Genomic DNA, 21,638 nt, shown 5'->3' on the forward strand with positions numbered 1-21,638 from the left:
AGCTGTATGTTTTCTTCATTATATATTCTCAACAGTTGGGACAATATTAATATATAAAAATATTTTATAGACTTGTTTTCGAGAAATTCCAAATGCTTGAAATTCTACATATAGAGTGAAAACCAAAACAAATTGATTTATTTCGGATATTATAAAAATGTACACAAATGTAAATAGAACCATTTGGGGAACTGAGCAATACTTTTGTAGAACTTGTTGCTATTTCAACCAATTCACAACATTCTCAACTTTCTCTCACCTATTATTTGTTATAAAAAAAAAACCCCAACCCGAAACACGCATCTCCCCTCACTTTCCACATCCTCACATTGTTTTCAATTATTTGCCGCCCCGTTTTTTGCGTTTTGTGTTTTCGTTTCTTTTTGGTTTTCTTTGTTTTGTTTTCGGTTATGTTCAGACCCGAATTTTCATATAGGCCCGGCCTGGGACCCGTTTCCGAGGACACAACAACAACAACGACGACCACACCGCTGAGCCACGGCAGCGGCGGACCACCAAATCGACCCTTGCCACCGACACCGGACGACGACGATCAGGCCGGAGATCGTACGCTGATCATGAAGCGCGTAAGTAGCTGCCATCCAACATTATCTATACATATATATATATATCATCCAAGTCTTTAATCTAATAATCTAGAACTTGTCTAGTTTCTTTTAGTATGTTTTCTTTTAGTTTAGTTTTTAGTTCAATTTTCCGTTTCTACTGAGATACGTTGCGAAGAATTTAGTTGCAGGTTTTTAAGCAGCTGTACAAATTGTAATTAGCTTTTATAGGGTTCAAGGTCTATAAAAGAAAACAAAAACTATATAAATTCCTATAAATATATATTAATATTATTCAATTAAAATCAACAACAACAAAAGTTTGGATGGTTGTGGTTCTATTTAGACAACTTTTTGCAGCAACTATTTTTATTTAACTCCTTTAACCAACCGATTTGAAGAACGAGTCCCTTTGAGTTTAGTTTCAACTACAAACTTATTACAATACTAAATACATATTTATTTATTTTGATTAGTATATTACTTTAAAAAAAAAAAACGCACATGGTATGAAACTTTTTTCGTGAATTTCTTTTGTACAAAGTTTTTATGAGTATTCCACAACTATATATCATTTTAGCCCTAGTCTGTGGCATTTTATATATTTCTTTTCCATTTTTCTTTAATTTTTTCATATGAATTTCGAATGTTCCTTTTGAGTTTTGTGTATAAAGTGAATTGCACTGGTGCATAGAATGTTTCCACGGGCACAATCCATACTTTTAAGAGCTGGACAACTAATCGATAAGAAGTTCAAAATACGCGCTTTCAAAATAAGAGAAAATGCTCATAATAAAATAAATATATAGTATATTAAAGGTATAATATGGATATATTTACAAAAATGATCGATAATTTACGGATAAACGATATTATATCGGTTAATATGCGGTTTTTCGATAATATATAGCATTAATGATCATTTTTGGATAACTTATCGCTCTATATGTGCTTTTTCGATCATATGTCTCATAAACGATTTATCGATAAATGTATCGCCATATGTAAAATATTTTGCTCTCTGTGATTTATCGATAATACGTATATCTGCGATAACGTGTCGCCAAATCTGTCATTTATCGATAATAATTGTTAGATATATCGATAATATTTACATTACGATATCGTTTTAATTCCTAATAATCGTTTTTTGACTTAAAGATAGTTTTCCAGCTCTAAATACTTACTTTCATGCATACATACATATGTATTGTAATATATATAGAGATATATTCAAGGCAAAAAAGTGCATCCGATTGGTTTCATGTCATATGGCACTTGATATGATATGTTATGATCTTTTATATATATATATTTAAACACCTTTTGCACCACAATGTGCATTATCCACCCCCACCCCTGTCCCCCACTCTCCCCTCCAACAAGCAAACACCAATACAAATAGCCCAAATCATATCAATATGACGTACATGCATACATGTATGTATGTGTGTATATATGGAATGCAATGCAATGAGAGAATTCATGAAAAACTTTCCATGCGGTTTTTTTCATACCTGGGTACAGATAGCCAAAATAAACTATACAAAAAAAAAATTAGCCTGTAGAACTGTAAAATGCAAGCAAACAAAAAACCTAACAACAATTCTTCTCTTGCGCTACTACTCACAACAACTACAACAACAACAACAACTATTCCCACAACAACTGTAAACAGAAATTAGAACAAAACATAAATCGCTTACAAAAATCGGCATCCACCTCGCATGCGCCAAAGCGAGCTGAAGACGCGAAGCTTCTGCGCGATTGGGACTTAGATAAATTCGTTTCCAAGAAAGTGAACGGCGGCGGCGGCGGTGCTAGCAGCAACAGCAGCGGCAGCGGCAGTAGCAGCACAGCCAGCCTCAGTCGCAGCTCGTTTTTGAGCACGCTGAAGGTGGAGGCAAAGCTGCAGCGCGCCAGCGTCGCCGAGGCCATAGCACGTCCCGTGCCCAAAGGCTTTCAGCCGCTTAAAGGCGCCAGTTCGTCGACTGGCGTCAGCATTGCCAAAGAGCGCAGCAGCAGCAACTCAACGCAGCAGCAGCAGCAGCCGACGCAACCGTCGCAGCCGCAGCACAAGCGCCAGGAATCCGACTCCAAGTTGCCGAGCTTTGTGCGCGGCTTTCGACGCGAGAATTCAGACTTTTTCCCGTTAACGAAGCGACACTCGGCGGTGCTCAGCGGCGGCGGCACTTCTGCCAGCAGCGGCGGCAACAATGCTCAGCTGCAGTCGCCGCAGCTAGTGCAAGCGCAGCGCGCCAGTGCCATGTACCAAAGGAACAGCATTTACAGCAGCGGCAGCAAGGAGAGCAGCGCAGCCGCAGCTGCTGGTGCTGCCGCCGCTACTACTGCTAATAAGACCAAAGCGACGTCCACTGCCAGCAAGACAACTACAAAAACAGCAGCAGGCGGCGCAGCAGCTAGCGTCGCAGCGCCGACAAAGTCCAGTTGGGCCAATTTAGATTTTCTGCGTCCGCGTCGCGAAAAGACTGAGTCTGTCATTGTGCTGCACAATGCAGCGGCCCGTGCGCAGCAGCAGCTTCAACAGCAGCAACAACAACAGCAGCAGCAGGTAAACGTTCTCAGCACGCACGCATAAAAAAAACAACTGCAGATGAAAAACAAATATCAAATATCGTTCATTATTGTGTTTTGTCTTGGCGCCAGAAACGTAAACCAAACCAAACTACTTGAAAACAAATCAAGAAAACAACAACAACAACAAAAAAATACCAAGCGTAATGCAAATAAAATTTACCATTTGGCTAGAATTCCGATACTCACCGCAACACAAACACACACGCACACACATACGCATCGCTCTCTCTCTACCTCTGTCTCTGTCTCACAACTCACCCACTACATCTCTCTGTTGCTCGCTCTCTTACCTGCCATTGCCCATGCAGCAGCCGCATACTGTTAATAACATTGCACTAACAGCTCGTAAATAACAGAGCGTACGCATAAAAACTAGACAGAAAAAAGTGCTAAAATTAAACATTTTTTGCCGTTTTTTGTTTTGTTTTATAAACATTTTTTTATTGTTTGTTTTTCTGCCTTGCTTTGAACTTCCCCAGCATGTTTTTATTTTTATTGCATTTGCATTTGTTTTCTAATCAGAACGGGCAATTAATTCTAATTGGAAACATAACCTTCACATAACATTAAGCAATTTTGGATGTAAGAGTCATTTTATATGCCATTTATAAAGCTATATGGACATTTTATTGCTTGACTTATAACATATTAATAACATGCATTGGGTAGACGGTCGAATAACGGTACTCTACTATCGTATATGTATATAATTTTACCACGCCATATAAAAAAGAACAAAAGTATCGAATGCTAATGAGATGCTAAAAAAAACGATTTAGCTTTAAATTTGGCAGGCTTAACTCTTAAGCTTTAATATACCTTATCGTGTAAATAACGTCATTATCTCATGGATATACCATATATTAAAGTTTTAGCATGGGAAATGTTTGAGCTAGATTATAATAAAAAATACAAATATTGATAGAATTTGTGGGATTGTGTAGGAATTGAGGAATTGAGACTATTCAGTATTATCTATGCTCAAAAGTAGACAGCAAATATTTTTCAATATATTTTTATATATAATTCTTCTTGTTAAAAGTTCTATCTAGAACTTAAATCTGTTAATCTTAAATTTATGGAACTTAAAGCTGAATATATGTTGGTTTGTGGCATATATTATAGTTGAAAGTATTATATATATATGTCATCATAATCAGGACTTTATCTGAGCTAACTTTTGCTTTAAAATCTCGTGTGTAAAATATTTGCTTAGCTTTGCCAAAATTCATGCATTTGCTCAAAATTGTTTTAAAGCTTTTCCGTATTATATGGATGAAATTTTCGAAAAAAGTTTTCTTGGTTTGGTTGCCCTTAAATAAAATTGTTAATGAAATTTAGAAACCATTCGCAAATTTTTGTGCGAATTGAGCAACGTTTTGCCTGCTGCCGGAGCCTGTGCAGCTAACCCCCCCTTCCCCCCGTCCCCCTCCGCAGCAGCCCCCTCTCAGAGAAAGTTGCGCTAAACTAAACTAAACTAATTATAAGTGCCTTTTATGTGTGTTAAACTCCAAAGAATCCTAGCTTTAAAACAATTTTGAAGACGTAATCAAATGTTTTAGTTCGTAAGCTTTTTTAGTGTTTAAAGTTGAAAAGTTGAAAAGTTGTTGAAGAGAACATTTTGTAGGCGTCTCAGTATCTCATTGGCATTCATTTTGCTTACTCTCGTGTCTCCCTCCCTCTCTCTCTCTCTCTCTATCTCTCTGTCTGTCTCTCTCTTGCTCTTTGACTCTTTCAATTTGTTGTTTATTCATTACCTTTTTTGTTGTGTTACCTTTTCAAATGCGTTTTTAACCTCCACATTGCCGTTTTTAATTTCATTTCGTTTCCAAATTGATGACGTCCATTTAAAACTTTTGTAAAACCTTTCTCATATGCATATACCGCTCTCTCTCTCCCTTTCTCTCTCTCTGTCTCTCTCTGTCTCTCTGTCTCTCTCACCCTCTTCGTTTCTCTATGATAGAATCGCAGCGTAGCCGGCACTGGGTCCGGCGGGGACAACAGCGGCCTCGGCACCCCCGGCACCCGGACCAGCAGCGTCCTGCCCGATCTGCTCAGCCAGGCTTCGCCGGCGACGCCTCCGCGTCACGATAAATCATCCAGTGAGGAGGTGAGTATCGATTAATGATCCATTTATAATCGTATTTATCAACCGATTCGATATTTCATTGTGTGTTTTGTGCGTTCAACTCGGTTTCCAGAGTTGCCAGTTTTTGTTTTTATTTTATTATTATTGTTATTTGTCTACTCTTTTTTTTTATTTTTTATGATTGTTAACTGTCCTATGCAAAAGAAAAATCCAGCTAAATATCGACTCATGCATCGTCTTAATTGTTTTCAATTTGTTTTTGTGGGTTCTCAATTAAATAAGTAACAAAAGTCGTTCAATCACATTGATTGAAATCATTAAATCAGCAGCCATTTCGCTTGACAAGCACTTAACATTCTGTTAACTTAACAGAAATATTCTTACAGTGGGTCATTGTTTCGCATTTTGCGGAAATCGTCTTCCTTAATAACATCAAATGAAAGTTATATTTTTAAATTCCCTTTTCAAAATAAACCTACTGTAGCAGAAAGTTTAGTTATTTTTTATATGTTTTATTCGTTTTTTGCTTTAAACAAAATTATACTGACCTATTCGAAATTATCTAACCCATCAAATGTGACTAATCCAAAAGAATATCTTAGCATAAACATGTTTCTTTGACGTGGAGCAAAGCTCATTATGAAGAGCGCGTAACGAAAATGTCAATTTAAATAAATTGATCAACAATTTCCGTAAAATGAAATATTAAACAAACAAAAAATAGAAGAAATGTGCATGCAATTCGCAGCTTTTACAAGTGCATGTCCTTTTAAATGAATCAAAACCAAATGAATTTTAAATTTAACCAGATTAAAAACGTTACAAAAACTTTCTTCTTCTTAATTGTGCTTTGTCTTTCCACAACGTTTGAGCTGATGGCCACTACGATATATTCTAACAAATTACAAAATACAAATCAATTACCAAACAAACCAAAATTTACAATAGTAAGTATGAAAAACAACAACAACAACAACATCAACAATAGCAATTGTTTTCGAACAACAATGCAAAATACTCTTCTAAAAATCTAAAAAATAAAAAAATATTAAAAGTATACCAACTCCCAACAACTACCAAACTTTTGTGTATAGTTTTATCATTTCCAACAAATTCTAATTAAATTTTACAATGTGTCATGTGTTACTGTACATATTATTAAATGTGTGCAGGGCTTCTTAATATTCACTTGTATTATTTCGCACCAGAAATGTCATGTTATGTTATTGTCTCTTTGTATATATATATATAATATATGAATACATGTTTCTGTTATATGTTTGCTAGCCAAATGCACTGCTGCGCCCACTGTGGCCGCACTCACTCTCCCTCTCTCTCTTGCTCTCTTGCTCTTTTGCTCTCTTATTTACCTTGCGTTGCATAGCAGGCAGCCTCATGTCACTGTCACTGTAACTAACATTTCGTTTGCCGCCGCGCTGTTAACGCACTGTACACATTGCAGACGCCGAGGGCGATGCTCCTCAATTACTGTAAACCAAACCTGTATAATTCTTATTGTTTTTCAACACACACACACACACAAACACATGTCTACACAACCAAACACACAAATCAATATGTAAACTTTATTTAAAGTTTAATTTACCATTGGCCTCTGGGGAAAGACTAATCACATTTTATTTTGTTTTATTATCGTTAACATTTTTTCCAAACATTTCTCGGCTCTGTTTTACATTAATGCAAATAAATATATATATATTTTTGGCTATTGTTTTTATTTTAATTGTCGCTAGCATACGCAGCACACAATATTTAACCAATCCCACACACACACACACAAACACACACACACACACCTACCCAAGTACCCCTCAGCATGTTTAATTTTTATTAATGAATTTATTTTGTTGACAACTCGAAGACTAATTGAAATTTTTTTCTTGCACTTTTTCTATTTTCTTTTCTCTTTAATTACAACAAAAACCAAAACGAAAAAAAAAACCAACAACAAATCAATCAATCAATCAATCAATCAATCGATCAATCAAATAAAGTATCAAGCGGCCATTAGTTCATCCGTGCATTCCACGCCATCGAAATCGTTTATCGCTAGCAGCAGCAGCGGCAGCAGCAGCGCCGCAGGCGTCGCCGTCGGCGTTGGCGGCCACGGTCATGGCGGCGGCAGTGTTGTCGGTGGCATAATTATTAGTGCTAATAATTCACCACAGTCAACCATATCGCTTGCGTCGTCCACATCGAATTCGCGACAAAATTCGCCTAAGAATTCGATTAGTAAAACGCGTTCTTCCAGCAGTATTACTAATTTATTGCATAAATCTGCTTCTTCCTCTTCTGCGAACATTCTTCACCTCTCACCCTCCTGCTCCGTCGTCTCCACCAACAATACCGTTACATCTAACGCCCACTTGCCACCGCATGCGTACGCGCTGCAACAGAAACAACGCAGCTTTCTCACCTTTGGCTTCGGTGCCGGCGGCTCCGGTCCGACACGTCGCGAATCCACGGTCAATGTAAATGTGACGCCCACCTCGCATGAGGCGGCCAATGATACGCCCGAAATCCGTAAGTATAAGAAGCGTTTCAACTCGGAAATACTGTGCGCCGCACTCTGGGGCGTCAATTTACTGATTGGCACCGAGAATGGACTCATGCTGCTCGATCGTTCCGGCCAGGGCAAGGTAAGCCGGAAAAAGCTAAACCAGTTGTGAACCTAAACTCAATCCTCTCTTTAAAACAGGTCTATCAGCTCATCTCGCGTCGCCGTTTCCAGCAAATGGAGGTGCTAGAGGGCCAGAACATATTGGTTACCATATCGGGCAAAAAGAATCGCGTGCGCGTCTATTATTTATCCTGGCTGAAGTCCAAGATCTTGCGCACCGACGGACTCTCCGATGTGAGTGGATACAAATGAATAGCAAAGAAAGGGAAACTCTTTTCTTTATACCCTGCACCTATCGCAGCTGGGCTTATTGATTTTGTGCTTATGTTTGCGACAGGCTAAAGAAACCATGTCTATATATATTGTTGATCTGAATCGATTTAACTATGTCCGTCTGTCATTCTCTCTGAGCTCGTCGATCTCGGAATTCGCAAAAGCATTACTATGGAAATTTTTAGATATATATTTTCCTACAACATAAGCAGAAAGAATTTTATCAATTCCTATTCTCTATATCATATCATGTCAATATCTTTTTCATTATATTGATAAATTATCGACTTAGAGACTTGGTTTTTGAAGCATAACTCGAAAACTTTAAGAGTTCACGTATAGTGTATCAAGATAGAGAATGTGTCACTTTTTAGACAACACCTCGATTGCTCGAATACTTTTGAAGGTATATCTTTGGGCTGTGGTATGTAAACACTCTGGAGTGTCATATTCAAGCTCTGAAAATTTCACAACGATCGGACTGTAAACACCGAAGTTAATTAAGAATGCATTTCCTATACATAGTATGGGGTAAAGCGAAGAAGAAGCACAGCGGCTGAATGAAGCGCGCTGCTTGCGTGCATGTGTTTGTGTGTGCGTGTACGTGTGTGTATATATGTGAGTGTATTTGTGTATGCATCTATAAAAGAAAGCGTCAGCTTGTCCATGGTTTCAGGGTATCTGCTAGTCGGGCACATCCGACTAGAGAGCACTTTTTTATTGTATTAATGTTTGCTCTTTCTTTTCCCCCTGCCCCTTCCCCCCTCCGCGCCGCGCCGCGCCGACAGCAAGTGGAGCGTCGCAACGGCTGGATAAATGTGGGTGATCTACAAGGTGCTGTACATTTTAAGATTGTCAAATACGAGAGGATTAAGTTCCTAGTGATTGCATTAAAAGACTCAATTGAAATTTATGCATGGGCGCCCAAACCATATCACAAATTTATGGCATTTAAGGTGCGTGCCATAAACTATTTATCTATATATATATATAAACTAGAGGATCTATAAATAATGGTGCATTTCGTTTAGAATTTTGGTGAACTGGAACATCGCCCCCTTTTGGTCGATCTCACAATTGAGGATCAGTCGAGACTGAAAGTGATTTATGGTTCCGCTGAGGGTTTCCATGCGGTTGATTTAGATTCAGCTGAAGTATACGATATATATCTTCCTAAGCATGTAAGTGGCGCATGCCATACTGATTGGATATACCCAGTAAATGCGAAACATCATCTCCAAACACAGACTCAGGGTGCAATCATTCCCCATTGTATTGTGGCGCTTCCAAATTCAAATGGCATGCAACTCCTTCTGTGCTATGACAACGAAGGCGTCTATGTCAACACTGCCGGTCGTGTATCCAAGAACATTGTGCTGCAGGCAAGTGAAGACCACAATTTCTCAATCGATTTAAGATTAATCTCCATTTTGGTGCTCTTTCTTTTCAGTGGGGTGAAATGCCCACCTCGGTGGCCTACATAGGCACGGGACAAATCATGGGCTGGGGCAATAAAGCAATAGAGGTGCGTTTGAATATCTTTTTATACAGATAAATACAAGATAACTGAGATACTTGCCTCGTCTTGTTTTTAGATACGTTCCGTGGAGAGCGGCCATTTGGATGGTGTGTTTATGCACAAGAAGGCGCAACGCTTGAAATTCCTTTGCGAGCGCAATGACAAAGTATTCTTCAGCAGTGCCAAAGGTGCTTCATCGTGTCAAATCTATTTTATGACGCTCAACAAGCCGGGCATGGCCAATTGGTAGAGCCGCACACACACACAGCGCATACCCTTCCGCAACATTTTTGGCAATCCGTGATCCGTGGTTCCAACATTCAATATTCAAAATAACAACAAACATTTTCTATATATTTTACAACAAGCTTACAAAAGAAAGCCAACAACAACAAAAAATATCTAAAGAAAACACACACACACTCTCACACACACACACACACACACACACACATAAGAACATTAAATCGTTTAAGTAAAAAGTGCATAAGTTCTAATGAGAACATCCTATTACACACACACACAACCACACACTCACACACACACACTCGTAAAGATGTGCTTATGAAAGAAAGCAAAGGAAACGTTTCAATTAGTAAATGTGCTATAAAAAGTTAATCTTCAATTGAGTGCACAATTTTAGGCGAGCGTTAAGCAATGTATTTAAAAAAAACAAGAAACAAAAAGAAAGAGAAAGAGAAGAAAAACGGCAAAGGGAAAAACCAACAGGAAACAAATTTTCCAAGCTCACTCGTCGAGGTTTTTAATTTTTCCCCAATTCATGTTTTGATTCAAACAAGATACAACACATGCATATGTATTATAAGGATTACATAACTAAAATCTAAGCAAACCAATTGAATACGCAGTTAATTTGTACAATGCACATTTATAAACAATTTCATTTCAAATGTGAATTTAGAATTGTGTGCATATATTGTTTTTCTACTTAATATATATTTTTTGCCTACAACTTTGAATATAAGTTCAATAAATCGCCGGAAAAGCGAAAGCGAAAATAAACCAATTGCAATTAATTTTCTGTTGATAAAAAATGTCCGCGAAACAAACTATTTGAAATTAATTTTGTGCAACTTTTCAATTTATATAAATTATAAATAAATGTCTCTGTTTGCTCAGTTTTATGAAAAGTAAAAAACAAACAAAAAATTAAAAAGCGCCATTGTAAAAACTAAGTGATAAACAAAAGCAAGTAAATAATATTATAGAGAGCTGAACAAAAACAGAAGAAAAAACAAAACAAAATGTTATAAGCAAAAGTCGCAACAATTATGATTGATGAGTATATGTGTACAATAAAAAACAAAAATGAAAACAAACCGAAAGCAACACAAACAACACAAAATTTTTGAAGTTACTTATGCGACAATTGATTGATAGATTGATCCGATTGATTGATTGATCATATTTGAAAGACAACTAAACTTAGCTTGATAACAAGATTGGAGGAAATTCGATGAACCTAGTTAAGCTGCATTTTTTACTGAACTTTTATACAGAACCTTACAAAGAAAAAAGATGATACAAAATTCTATAAAAAGCTAGCATGTTAAAATTGATAAAAAGAAAGACGAAAGAAAAACTCAATTAGAGCTAATAATAATTGAAAGGAAATCCGCTTGTGTGCTGTGCATCAATTTCTGTGTGTTCTTTTTTTAATGTGTGTGGAGAATTTTTTAAAGCTTAATTATTTAATGGCTACGTTGCAATATACAAACACACACACACACACACACATTCTCTAGCGATCGGCACACACAACAAAAATATCAATTTGCAATATATACACACACACACACACACACACGTACATATGTCAAATTAAGCTGGCAGTTAATGCTAAAAGAAAAACTTATGAATTATTCTTCCTTGTTTTGTGTTGTTTTCACATGTGCGTCCCTCCCAAGCAAAGCAAAAGAAAATGAAATTTAAAAAGAAATATTTAAAATATTGTTTGTTTTTTGTGTTATAAAAGAAACGAAGAAAAAAATAAATGTATACCCCGTGTCCCCCATATTTAATAATGTTCTTTAAACAAAATGCACTAAACTGCAATTAAAAACAACATAAAAAAAAAAACCGAATTAGTAATAAAATGCTTACTTTATTTCTAAAATAAAACAAGTAAATTGATGAACAAATGAATGTAAATCTAAATCGTAAAAAAAAATTATTATATATATAATCTCAAAATTAAAAAAAAAATAAACAAAATCAACTGCAATTTAAATTTAGTATTTTCGATCACGCGCAAATTGTACTATTTTAATCGATTAACGATAAACGCATGTATTTAGCAACACTGTAATGTAGCGAACAGCTGACGGAAAACAGCGTGAAGTTGGCAGCGCTGCCTGTCATACTTTGACAATATGCTTCTGTCTTCCTCTTCTCTCTTTTCTTTTTTACCCGAGCATCGGTAGGTGTCGACTCCTGAAATGATAATCGAAAATTTAATAACGCAAACTGCAACATCCAAAATAAATAACAAACAATATGTTTAAAGTGTGTCTTAAGCTTGTGTATGCATGAAATATTTGTGAATAATTGGCAGTCTGTGTGAAATAAAATGACTCAACGACCTGCTGTCTGCTGATGGATAAACATTAATTGGATTGATTTTTTCAATTGTAGAAATGGGTCGTGTAATTCGTGCACAGCGTAAGGGCGCCGGTTCCGTCTTCAAGGCGCACGTCAAGAAGCGCAAGGGAGCCGCCAAGCTGCGTTCTCTGGACTTCGCCGAGCGCTCTGGCTACATTCGCGGCGTTGTCAAGGTAAGTGGTTTTTTTTTTCGTGGCATGATCTGGCAACACCGACACATGGATATGCTAAGCTAATGGTTTTTTATTGTTTTTCTATTTGTGTAGGATATCGTGCACGATCCCGGTCGTGGCGCACCCTTGGCCGTCGTTCACTTCCGTGATCCCTACCGTTACAAGCTCCGCAAGGAACTATTCATCGCCCCCGAGGGCATGCACACCGGCCAGTTCGTCTACTGCGGCCGCAAGGCTACTCTGCAAATTGGCAATGTGATGCCACTGAGCCAGATGCCTGAGGGTACCATCATCTGCAATCTGGAGGAGAAGACCGGTGATCGCGGCCGTTTGGCGCGCACCTCTGGCAACTATGCCACCGTGATTGCCCACAATCCCGACACCAAGAAGACCCGTGTCAAGCTGCCCTCGGGCGCCAAGAAGGTCGTGCCCTCGGCCAACCGCGCCATGGTCGGCATCGTTGCTGGCGGCGGTCGTATTGACAAGCCCATCCTGAAGGCCGGTCGTGCCTACCACAAGTACAAGGTGAAGCGCAACAGCTGGCCTAAGGTGCGTGGTGTTGCCATGAACCCTGTGGAGCATCCCCACGGTGGTGGTAACCATCAACATATTGGTAAGGCGTCGACAGTCAAGCGTGGCACATCCGCCGGTCGTAAGGTCGGTCTTATCGCTGCCCGTCGTACTGGTAGGATTCGTGGTGGCAAGGGCGACAGCAAGGACAAATAAACAACAACAGGAGCAGCCCGTTCCGTCTGAGATCAGCGTAGCGCTGTTTGCTATAATTGTGCATATGTATATGGAAAAGCTGTATGTGGTCAACATGCAATTTACGCGACGGAATAAAATTTATTTCTAAACAACAAACTTGCAAGATTTCTAATACATAAATCAATTTAATGTAATTGTAATATAATCATCAGAAGTTATTTGGAGAGGAGATATATAATTAGAAAGGAATAACAGTTCGTCATAGTCAAGTTCCACCGTATACCATGTTGGATTATCGATATGATGCTGCACATAATATCGGATTAACATGTTATGGTTTAACAGCATCGATAGCCTCGGTGAGTATAAAAACATCGACTAGCTGTTAGGTTTATTGTATGCCAATGTAAATGTTAAGCTAGCAACAGATTTTCATGCTCTAAGCAGCCGATAAATTTTAATAATCGCGCAATTTTACTTATCTAAAAATTGCTCTGACTGTTATTGTCAACATTGCACACAGCATGGCAACCCAAGTGGCAGTAACTGTTAGCACTCGCTGTTCAATAACAGAGGCAGCACATGTTAAATGCGGTGCCACTGTTAGGCTGCTATTAAAATAATGAAAATAAATGCGCGAGTGTGTTGGTGCGTTGTTGTGTGCGGACAGTGAAAAATCAAACAGATATTATAATTATAAATAATCGTGCGTACAAATAAATAATGGATAGCACATTCCACGAAGGATGGCTTATAAAATCGCCGCCCTCAAAGCGCATTTGGCGTGCTGTAAGTTTATTGACCCACACACGCAGCACCAAAGCATATTTTTTTTTTGTCTTAGCCCCAATGCAAATAGCAAATGTTCAGTGAAATGTGCAAATTGCAAGCTGCAAGCAAAGCATACGGTAAAAATGCAGCAACAACAACAACAGCAGCAGCATGGAAATAGCATTTAACTGTTTTTTCCGCTTGTTCTACACTGAGTCATGCAAAGAAACGCACCAACCAGTGGCATTTTTGTACAATTACGCTCTGTATACATTTTTAGTGTGTTCGTGTACGATGGTGTGTGTGTGTTTGTGTGTGAGCGTATTAGTGTAGTAGTGATCATTTGTTTGTTGTTGTTGTGTGTCCGATAATCATTTTTAATTCATTAATAAGCGGCAGACGGGCTGGGCATGGCCTGCATGGCTGATGATATCGAGTTGTTGTTGTTGTTGTTGTTGCTCCTGCTGCTGCAAATGCTTGGCGAAGTGATTGAAAAGCAAAACAAGCAAAAGAAAACCGCAAGCCAGTTGTTATTGTTGTTGCTGTAAATTTGTAAACTGTGAATGAGCTATTTTCAATAGCTGCGCCTGCGTGTGTGTGACTGTGAGTGTATGTGTGTATAGCGTGTTTGTGTGTATGTGTGTTTTGGCGTGGGAACATTTTGTGAGGCTGCCCTCAAAGTTTACGCTTAATTAAATGTTTACCGTGCGCTAACCGTTAAGCGCCGCTAGCGGCGTTGCGTATTAAATTACAACTGTTGAGCAACTGTTGCACGTTTAATCAACATTTTGCTCCCAAAGTAGAAAGTGTTGCCCCAAGCACCAAAAAAAACATGAAAACACAAAGCAATCAACAAGGCCTTTGGTTTTTGATACCCATTAAAAATGCTTGAAAATGGGTTTAATTGATTTGGGTATGTGTATGCAACAGGCAGGCGGAACAGCTTCTCCGATTCCATTGTCTATTCTTGATCGCGACGAGGAGCTGAGCTTTATCTGTGTAAGTCCTATACAGCTACTTTTAGAGCTACAAAATCGATAAATATCGATTTTCAGCAAAGCTAGCCCCGATTTTTCGCTTTAAATCCTGCGTTTATGGAATGTTTGTGGAGAAGTACGAATTAAGACCGTTTGGAAGTGGGTACACTTGGTATGTTCTAGCCGGGTATACCCGACTCTTGTGTGTCTCCGTACGTATATCTGTATATCCGCATGCTTGTATAAAATGTATGTCCATTCGATAAGCCACACAGCACGCACAAACAAAAATGACGCACTTGTCGTTCCTTGTTGCTGTTGTTGTTGTTGTTGTTGTTGCGGTTGTTGTTGTTGTTGTTGCCTTTGTTTTGGTGCATTAAGGCAGGCCTTATATAGGGGCTAACCATCCTATCCATGCCCATCCCTAGGCCAATTTGTATGCCAGGCGCTTAAACAAAATTAGCTGCTTAATATTTATGTTTTTTTTTCTCTTATAGTTTTTTGTTGCGGCACCTCAGGGTGCCAATTTCTCTATAACTGTGTATGTGTTTGTGTGTGTGTGTGTGTGTGTGTGTGTGTGTGTGTGTGTGTGTGTATGTTTGCGTGCGTGTGGCATTATGTTTATTGTTTATAATTGAATTAAGCGTGAAACTGTGCAGACAACAATGCAAATTTGTCTGGCAAAAAAAAACATGAATAACAAGAGCTAGCAGAAGGGCGAATACCCTTTGTTTAATTTAAAAATATATATACAGAGTATGATATCAGATAGCTAATAGTTTCTTAGTACAGTGATCGCATGTTAAAAAGAATTTGTATAGAAAATTGGCATTTAACATGCATTTCAATTTAAAGTTTCCCTTACGGAGATCTCGTTTGTTTGAATATATAATTTTTAAATATATTACAATATTTTATATATTCATAAAAAGAATGGGAATTAATCACCTTTAGCGAGTGACTACTGTATATCGTATCATCCCCTTTTGTGCTGCGGCACACGAACTGTGATCATGTCATGAATCATAATTTATTCCAATGTCTCATCTGCCAAGCATAATATATATTCCAATACCAGTTCTTGAGTCATTATAGCGCATCATGACTGTGCTGATATGCCTGCTGAATGGAGAAAGGGTATTCCATTTGTGCCTTTTTCTTGTTATTTGTGCCAATAATTGGCATTGTTCCAGTTTCGTCGATCAAGATTATGCCAAGAATTTTTCCCTTTTTTCCAAATTAAATGTAAATAATAAGAACTCTGACGTCTTTAACTTGTATAGAATTTATAATGAAACGAGCAAGTGCATTATATAGAAGCTATTTATAGCACAATCAAATGAAGTATTAAAATAGCCTAAATCTTAAATGCAGCTGGAGAAACTTGTAGGAGAAAAACTGAAATGGGTTTAGTTATAGGTAGAATAAGAGTTAGAAAGAGTTTATTACTTTCCGGGTAGCAAAACCCAAAAACATTTTCACTGATTCAGTTTTGGGGTGGTTTTAACCAAATACCTGGATCCATAAAGCTAAAGTTTGTATATTTATGAAAAAGTCGTAAAACTTTTGGAATTAAATAAGATATTTACCCAAGATTTGCATGCATGAAATATGTTTAGATAGATAGTTAGATAGTTAATATTGCGATTCGGTTAAGTATATCTCAAATGTTGTTTAACTAGAGACAAATACATTTTGAAAATTAAAAGTGTTTCGGTTCGGTTCGGTTATCGGTTTCGCTGCGGATTTCTTTTAAAACTCATTTCATATAAAAACAAATTAATTGGAATTCCGAACCGTTTCGGTTCAAAGCTTACCTAAATTACCTTACAGGGTATATACCTAGTCTAACACGCTGTGCTAGCGCATTCTCACTCTATTTTTTATAAGAAAACGTAGCACGTTAATCGCAAATGAAAAGCGCGTGATGCATTGGACTTCCGACTTTCGTTTGGAGCCGCTCGATCCACGTACTGCCCAGCTGAAAATTACACTTGTTTTTTGTAAACATCAGTGGAAACTGCATTGATAAGAAAAAACGAAGAGTATTAGGCTGTTCGTATGCCCAGCTTGCGCTTGGCCCTGGCTAAAAAAAAGGGGGCCACTTCGCTCGACGGTGTCAATAGACTCTCTGCGTTCCGGCCAGCTGTTTGGCAATGTGGGTGTGAGCCGCTGATTACTCAAGAAAATGTCAATGTAAACACGATTCGCGGAAAAGCAGCAGCGACGTCGGCAGCGACGTCGGCAGCGACGTCAGCAGCGCAGCTGGCAGCGTCGCTTACTCACCGCTCGCTGCTGCGGCTGATAGCTGCCCGCCCAAGCAAGCTGCCGCAAGCTTATCGCAGTCGTGCAGCGCCTCTCATATCCAGCATATGTTGGCTGACTGACTGACTGATTGACTGACTAGCTGATTGACGGACTGTCTGCTGTACAGCTGTTCGGACTGCGCCCCGTTGCGCGCTTATCGTGCGAGAACTCAAGTGTAATTGTTGTTCGCTTTTGCAGCGCTGGCGTCGTCGCTGGTTTACACTGAAGCAGGGCGAGATACCGGAGCAGTTTTGCCTCGAATACTATACGGATCAATACTGCCGCAAGCTGAAGGGTGTCATCGATCTGGATCAATGCGAGCAGGTCGACTGCGGGCTGCGCTTGGAGAATCGCAAACAGAAATTTCAGTATATGTTCGACATTAAGACGCCGAAGCGCACATATTACTTGGCTGCCGAGACCGAAGCTAGCATGCGCGACTGGGTGAACTGCATCTGCCAGGTGTGCCATCTGCATGACACCAAGCAATCCAATGAGCTGCCGCTGGGCGCCACAGCCACATCCACAGCAGCAGCAGCCGCCGCTGCAGCAGCAGCAGGTAAGTTTTTAAATGTAACCAAAACTGGTCTGCGGTCACTTTCACCTGTTGCCACCATCCTTTCACACACAGATGGCAATCGCAGCGCACAGCAGCATACCAGCTCCAGTGGGGCCTTAAGCAATTCCACGCAAAACACAACAACCACATCGCTGCACTCGTCGGCTGGGACCACGGCCACCAACTCGCTGCTGCGTCGTCCGGCGGTCATTGATCAGCAGCCGCAGAGCGCCAACAACAACTCGGACTCGGTCTATGTGAATACGGACTACAATAATCGGGAGACGTTGCTCTGCGATGCTCACTTTGATCAGCAACAGTTGCTCTCGGCTGCACAGCAGCAGCCTCCGCCGTCGCCGGCCACGGCGCTCTACTTGAATCAGAGCGCTTTGATTCAAGCTCAGGCGCAGGCACAGGCCGAGCAACAGCAGCAGGCGCAGGCACAGGCTCAGGCCGCAGCCGCACGTCTCGCCATCAATGCGAATGGCGTGGTCCGTAAGCTGCCCGAGCATCTGGTGTTGAATCAACAGACCTTGGCCGAGGCCATGACACAGCAGCAGCAGCACGGCAGCGTCCAGGCATCGCCGGCGCTGAGCACCGCCTCCGGGCCGTATATACCCATTAGTGAATGCTTCACGGGCAGCCCCAAGTTCTTACTGGATAGCCATGCCAATGCAGCGGCTGCCCTCAACAATTTGGATCCCAAATTCTATGATACACCGCGCAGTCACAATAATATTGGCCTCAACCTGACCAACGATCAATCCTATTCACCCAAAATAACCAACTGCAGCGTGGTGAGCTTTCAAATTTAAAATACTCTTCTGTTTAATCTTTGCTAATTGCATTTGTTTTGGCAGCAGCAACTGGCCAATGCCAGCGGGAAGCAGCGCAGTCAGCGCTCCGACTCGGACTCAGAGAGTGTCTTCACCGACGACGACGAGTGGGCGCATCCGTTACCCCTGCGCGAGAATGTTGGTAGGTTGGATATAAAAAGATTGGACCCAATGCTCCGTCTTAAATTAGTTGTTTCTAATGAATTGTTTCTGCTTGCAGATCGCAGCACGCGCCCTTCGGATAGTTCCATAGAGAACGAGTCTTTTGTATTGACCTATTCGCAGCGCTTCTCCAAGATGCCTGAAGACGGCGCTGCGTTGCCGACCCCAGGCACTGAGAAGCACGCCAAACAACTGGGAGCAATAGCAGCAGCAGCCGCAGATGGCGCGGGTGAGCATCACACGCTGGAGAAGCTGGCCAAGGTGCTGAAGAACAAAAATAATCTTATACTGGACTTTAAGGATAATGAAAAGTATTTAAAATGCACACCTAATCTCTATAGTTGGCAACCAAAACCTAAACTCCCGCCTTACAGATTACAACGTGATCTGCCGCAGCTGTCGGACACGGAGAACACATCGCCAGCTATTGTGGCGTCACGGCATGCCAATTCCTCGTTGATCGAAGAGAGCTATGACATTCCACGTTCGCATCAGTTGCCCTATTGCAACGTGGGGCAATTGCTGGGCGAGCGACCGGTTACCAGTCCGCACAACAGCAATCCCATAGCGGCATCCACGCCCAATCTAATGGCTGATGCGTGCGCTGCTGCGCCAGCTAATCCCGGCCAGGTGGCATCCAGCACAACAACAACAGCACCCGTCAATTCCCCAACCAGTGCGCGCACGCTGCCCCGCCAGCATTGCTATACGAACGCGGCGCCCACTCGAATGGAGGGCAATGTGTTTCGCTATGATTTCATTGAGCAAGCCGATTGCCCGCCAGTTAATCGCAAACTCAAGCCCAAGGTGGCCAATTTGCCGCTGGAGGCAACCCACAAGAGCAGCGTCGAGGACAGGCCGCCTGAAGAGTTTCCAGCCAAGCCGCCCGTCGCTGCCATGGAGCAGCTGAACAGCAAATTGAGCGCCACCAAGCTGCAGTCAAGCGCGCCGCCCAGCGTGGATCGGAAATGCAAACCAAATGCGTATAAAGTATGCAATGCTATATATCAACTTTTATGTAAGCTAATTATATTTGCTGTTCCGCTGTAGCTGGGCTCCTCGGCCACCATGTCGCCGGCCACGCGTCGGTCTACGGGCGCACCGCTCTCGATGGTGCTGCCGCATGAAACGGATGTGCACTCGCCGGCAGCAATTGCCTATTTCCATGAGACGCGCACACTGCCGCGCCAGCAACATCGCCAGCATCCCAACAGCCCCGGCAGTCAATCGGTGCAGCATCAACGCACCGCCTCAGCAGCAGCAGCCATGACCTCAACAGCAGCAGCTGCAGCGGCGGCGGCAGCGGCACACAAACAAAGCCAGCAGGCAGTGCAGCAGCACTCGGAGCACAAGCTACAGTACTTTGATCTTGATGTGACCAATAAACCGCCGTTGCTCAACAGGCAGAGCATGAGCGTGGGCAATCTGTACGCCCAGGGCGGCGCCGGACTGGGTGGTGTGCGTCTGGGTGCCACGGATGCGGCGGCAGTGCGTGCGCCCGTACAAAGCAGCGTTGTCTACAATTTCGTGGACTTTGTCAAGACGGAGGCGTTCAAGCGCATACGCGAGGAGCGCAACAAGGAGAGCAGCGAGAGTGGCGGCGGCGGCGGCTCCAACAAATGAGCTGCACATGCTTCCAAAATCCATGACTCACATGTTCAATGTGCAATAGCGTCATGCGAATCTGTTGTAGTGCCTACGAAAGCTGTCTAAACAGTGCAAACTCTAAGTGGCTTTGACATTCATATTCATATTGAACACTCACACACATCCATATCCATATCCATATACATATACATATACAAATTGATTATATATAGCCGATAAGTTAGGTATTTTAAGCATATTTGTGCCCTCAGCATCGCGTTGTGTGCTTTTTAAATGTCTCTATAAAGATGGTTTTTGTCTTTTCATTGTGCTTCCAATTTGCAAATCAAAGCGTGTTTAACTATTTTATATATAAATATGTATTTACACACACACACTCACACACAGAAACTAATTTATATACACCACGAATTTTTTATGGTAACAAATTATATAACAAATTTTATACTAAGCTTAAGTGTAACTCGTGTACGACACAAGCTGTGGCTTGATATTGTGCTTTAATAAATCAACATTTATAGAACTATATTCATAAGGAGCTGGACACTTAATGGAATTCCACTCAAAATTGGAATTCCAGTCTCGAAATTAGTTGCTTGTGAATATTAATCAAATGATTTTATTAATTTAATTATAATTTATCTCTTTTCTCAAATACATTTTGATTCTTCTCGAGAATTGTTGACAGGGAACAGGGCGTCTCTTGTGTAATTTAACATCAAATTATCCTATAAAAATTTCGTTTTGTAAGATTTTATTATTTTAAATTATGTGAAACTATATGTCTGTCCCATTTTTAGAGCTATAGCTTAATGCCAACTCCAGCGACGCCCACAAATATTGCATACACTAAAATCTCCCACAGTTACAGTTTAAGAGCTAGTGCATTGGGCTTACAGTTTTAGAGGTATTAAGCCCAGATTCAAGACGACTCTCTGAAACTGTTTTCAATTTCTTTTTTGTTTATTAATACTACATATTGTCAATGTATAACGTAATCCATATGATTGAAAGGGATTAGCAGCAGATATAGGGAAATTTAATGGTTGACTAGGTGGATCCAATCCCAACTAGAGGATATTAACTAAAACTTTGCCCTCCAGTAGTTTACAGTCTAATGTTTCTCAAAGAATTTAATAAACTTTATTATTATTAATTATTATATTAGCTTGAATTCTTAAAACTTTGAAACCAATCTGAAATATGTTTAAAAAAAATTCTAAATTTTT

At 40.4% G+C, this 21,638-nt stretch overlaps 3 protein-coding genes across 10 annotated transcripts in view; all 3 read left to right on the top strand.

The window, feature by feature from the left end:
- msn (serine/threonine-protein kinase msn) overlaps positions 1 to 11,723 on the top strand; it is a 38,359-nt gene extending 26,636 nt beyond the window's left edge. For 5 of the 7 annotated variants that reach the window (XM_064683728.1, XM_064683731.1, XM_064683730.1 and 2 more), the window contains 10 exons: positions 437 to 587; positions 2,245 to 3,138; positions 5,128 to 5,274; positions 7,269 to 7,913; positions 7,973 to 8,128; positions 8,956 to 9,123; positions 9,199 to 9,348; positions 9,415 to 9,549; positions 9,618 to 9,692; positions 9,763 to 11,723. In XM_064683728.1, coding sequence (XP_064539798.1) covers positions 437 to 587; positions 2,245 to 3,138; positions 5,128 to 5,274; positions 7,269 to 7,913; positions 7,973 to 8,128; positions 8,956 to 9,123; positions 9,199 to 9,348; positions 9,415 to 9,549; positions 9,618 to 9,692; positions 9,763 to 9,936 — 2,695 coding nt within the window. In that variant the 3' untranslated portion in view covers positions 9,937 to 11,723. The remainder of the gene's footprint in view (positions 1 to 436; positions 588 to 2,244; positions 3,139 to 5,127; positions 5,275 to 7,268; positions 7,914 to 7,972; positions 8,129 to 8,955; positions 9,124 to 9,198; positions 9,349 to 9,414; positions 9,550 to 9,617; positions 9,693 to 9,762) is intronic. The other 2 variants (XM_064683733.1, XM_064683734.1) reach the window with 2 other exon arrangements.
- Positions 11,724 to 12,341: 618 nt separating this feature from the next.
- Positions 12,342 to 13,345, top strand: RpL8 (ribosomal protein L8). Its single transcript, XM_064683740.1, has 2 exons — positions 12,342 to 12,481; positions 12,575 to 13,345. The coding sequence occupies exons 1-2, from the start codon at positions 12,344 to 12,346 to the stop codon at positions 13,205 to 13,207; spliced, it is 771 nt and encodes a 256-aa protein (XP_064539810.1). The 5' UTR covers positions 12,342 to 12,343; the 3' UTR covers positions 13,208 to 13,345.
- Positions 13,346 to 13,768: 423 nt separating this feature from the next.
- Positions 13,769 to 20,937, top strand: dos (daughter of sevenless). Of its 2 annotated transcripts, none has more exons than XM_064683735.1 (7): positions 13,769 to 13,978; positions 17,443 to 17,803; positions 17,876 to 18,600; positions 18,664 to 18,781; positions 18,860 to 19,112; positions 19,176 to 19,791; positions 19,852 to 20,937. In XM_064683735.1, exons 1-7 carry the CDS (start codon positions 13,913 to 13,915, stop codon positions 20,422 to 20,424), a joined length of 2,712 nt encoding a protein of 903 aa, XP_064539805.1. In that variant the 5' UTR covers positions 13,769 to 13,912; the 3' UTR covers positions 20,425 to 20,937. The 2 variants fall into 2 exon arrangements, with proteins under 2 accessions (XP_064539805.1, XP_064539806.1); XM_064683736.1 differs by having other exon boundaries at positions 13,770 to 13,978; positions 18,667 to 18,781.
- Positions 20,938 to 21,638: the final 701 nt, after the last annotated feature.

This window comes from Drosophila montana, unplaced genomic scaffold, assembly GCF_035044405.1.
Source record: "Drosophila montana isolate Dmon_TW-CO22-7 unplaced genomic scaffold, ASM3504440v1 contig_2667_1, whole genome shotgun sequence".
Lineage (NCBI taxonomy): Eukaryota > Metazoa > Arthropoda > Insecta > Diptera > Drosophilidae > Drosophila > Drosophila montana.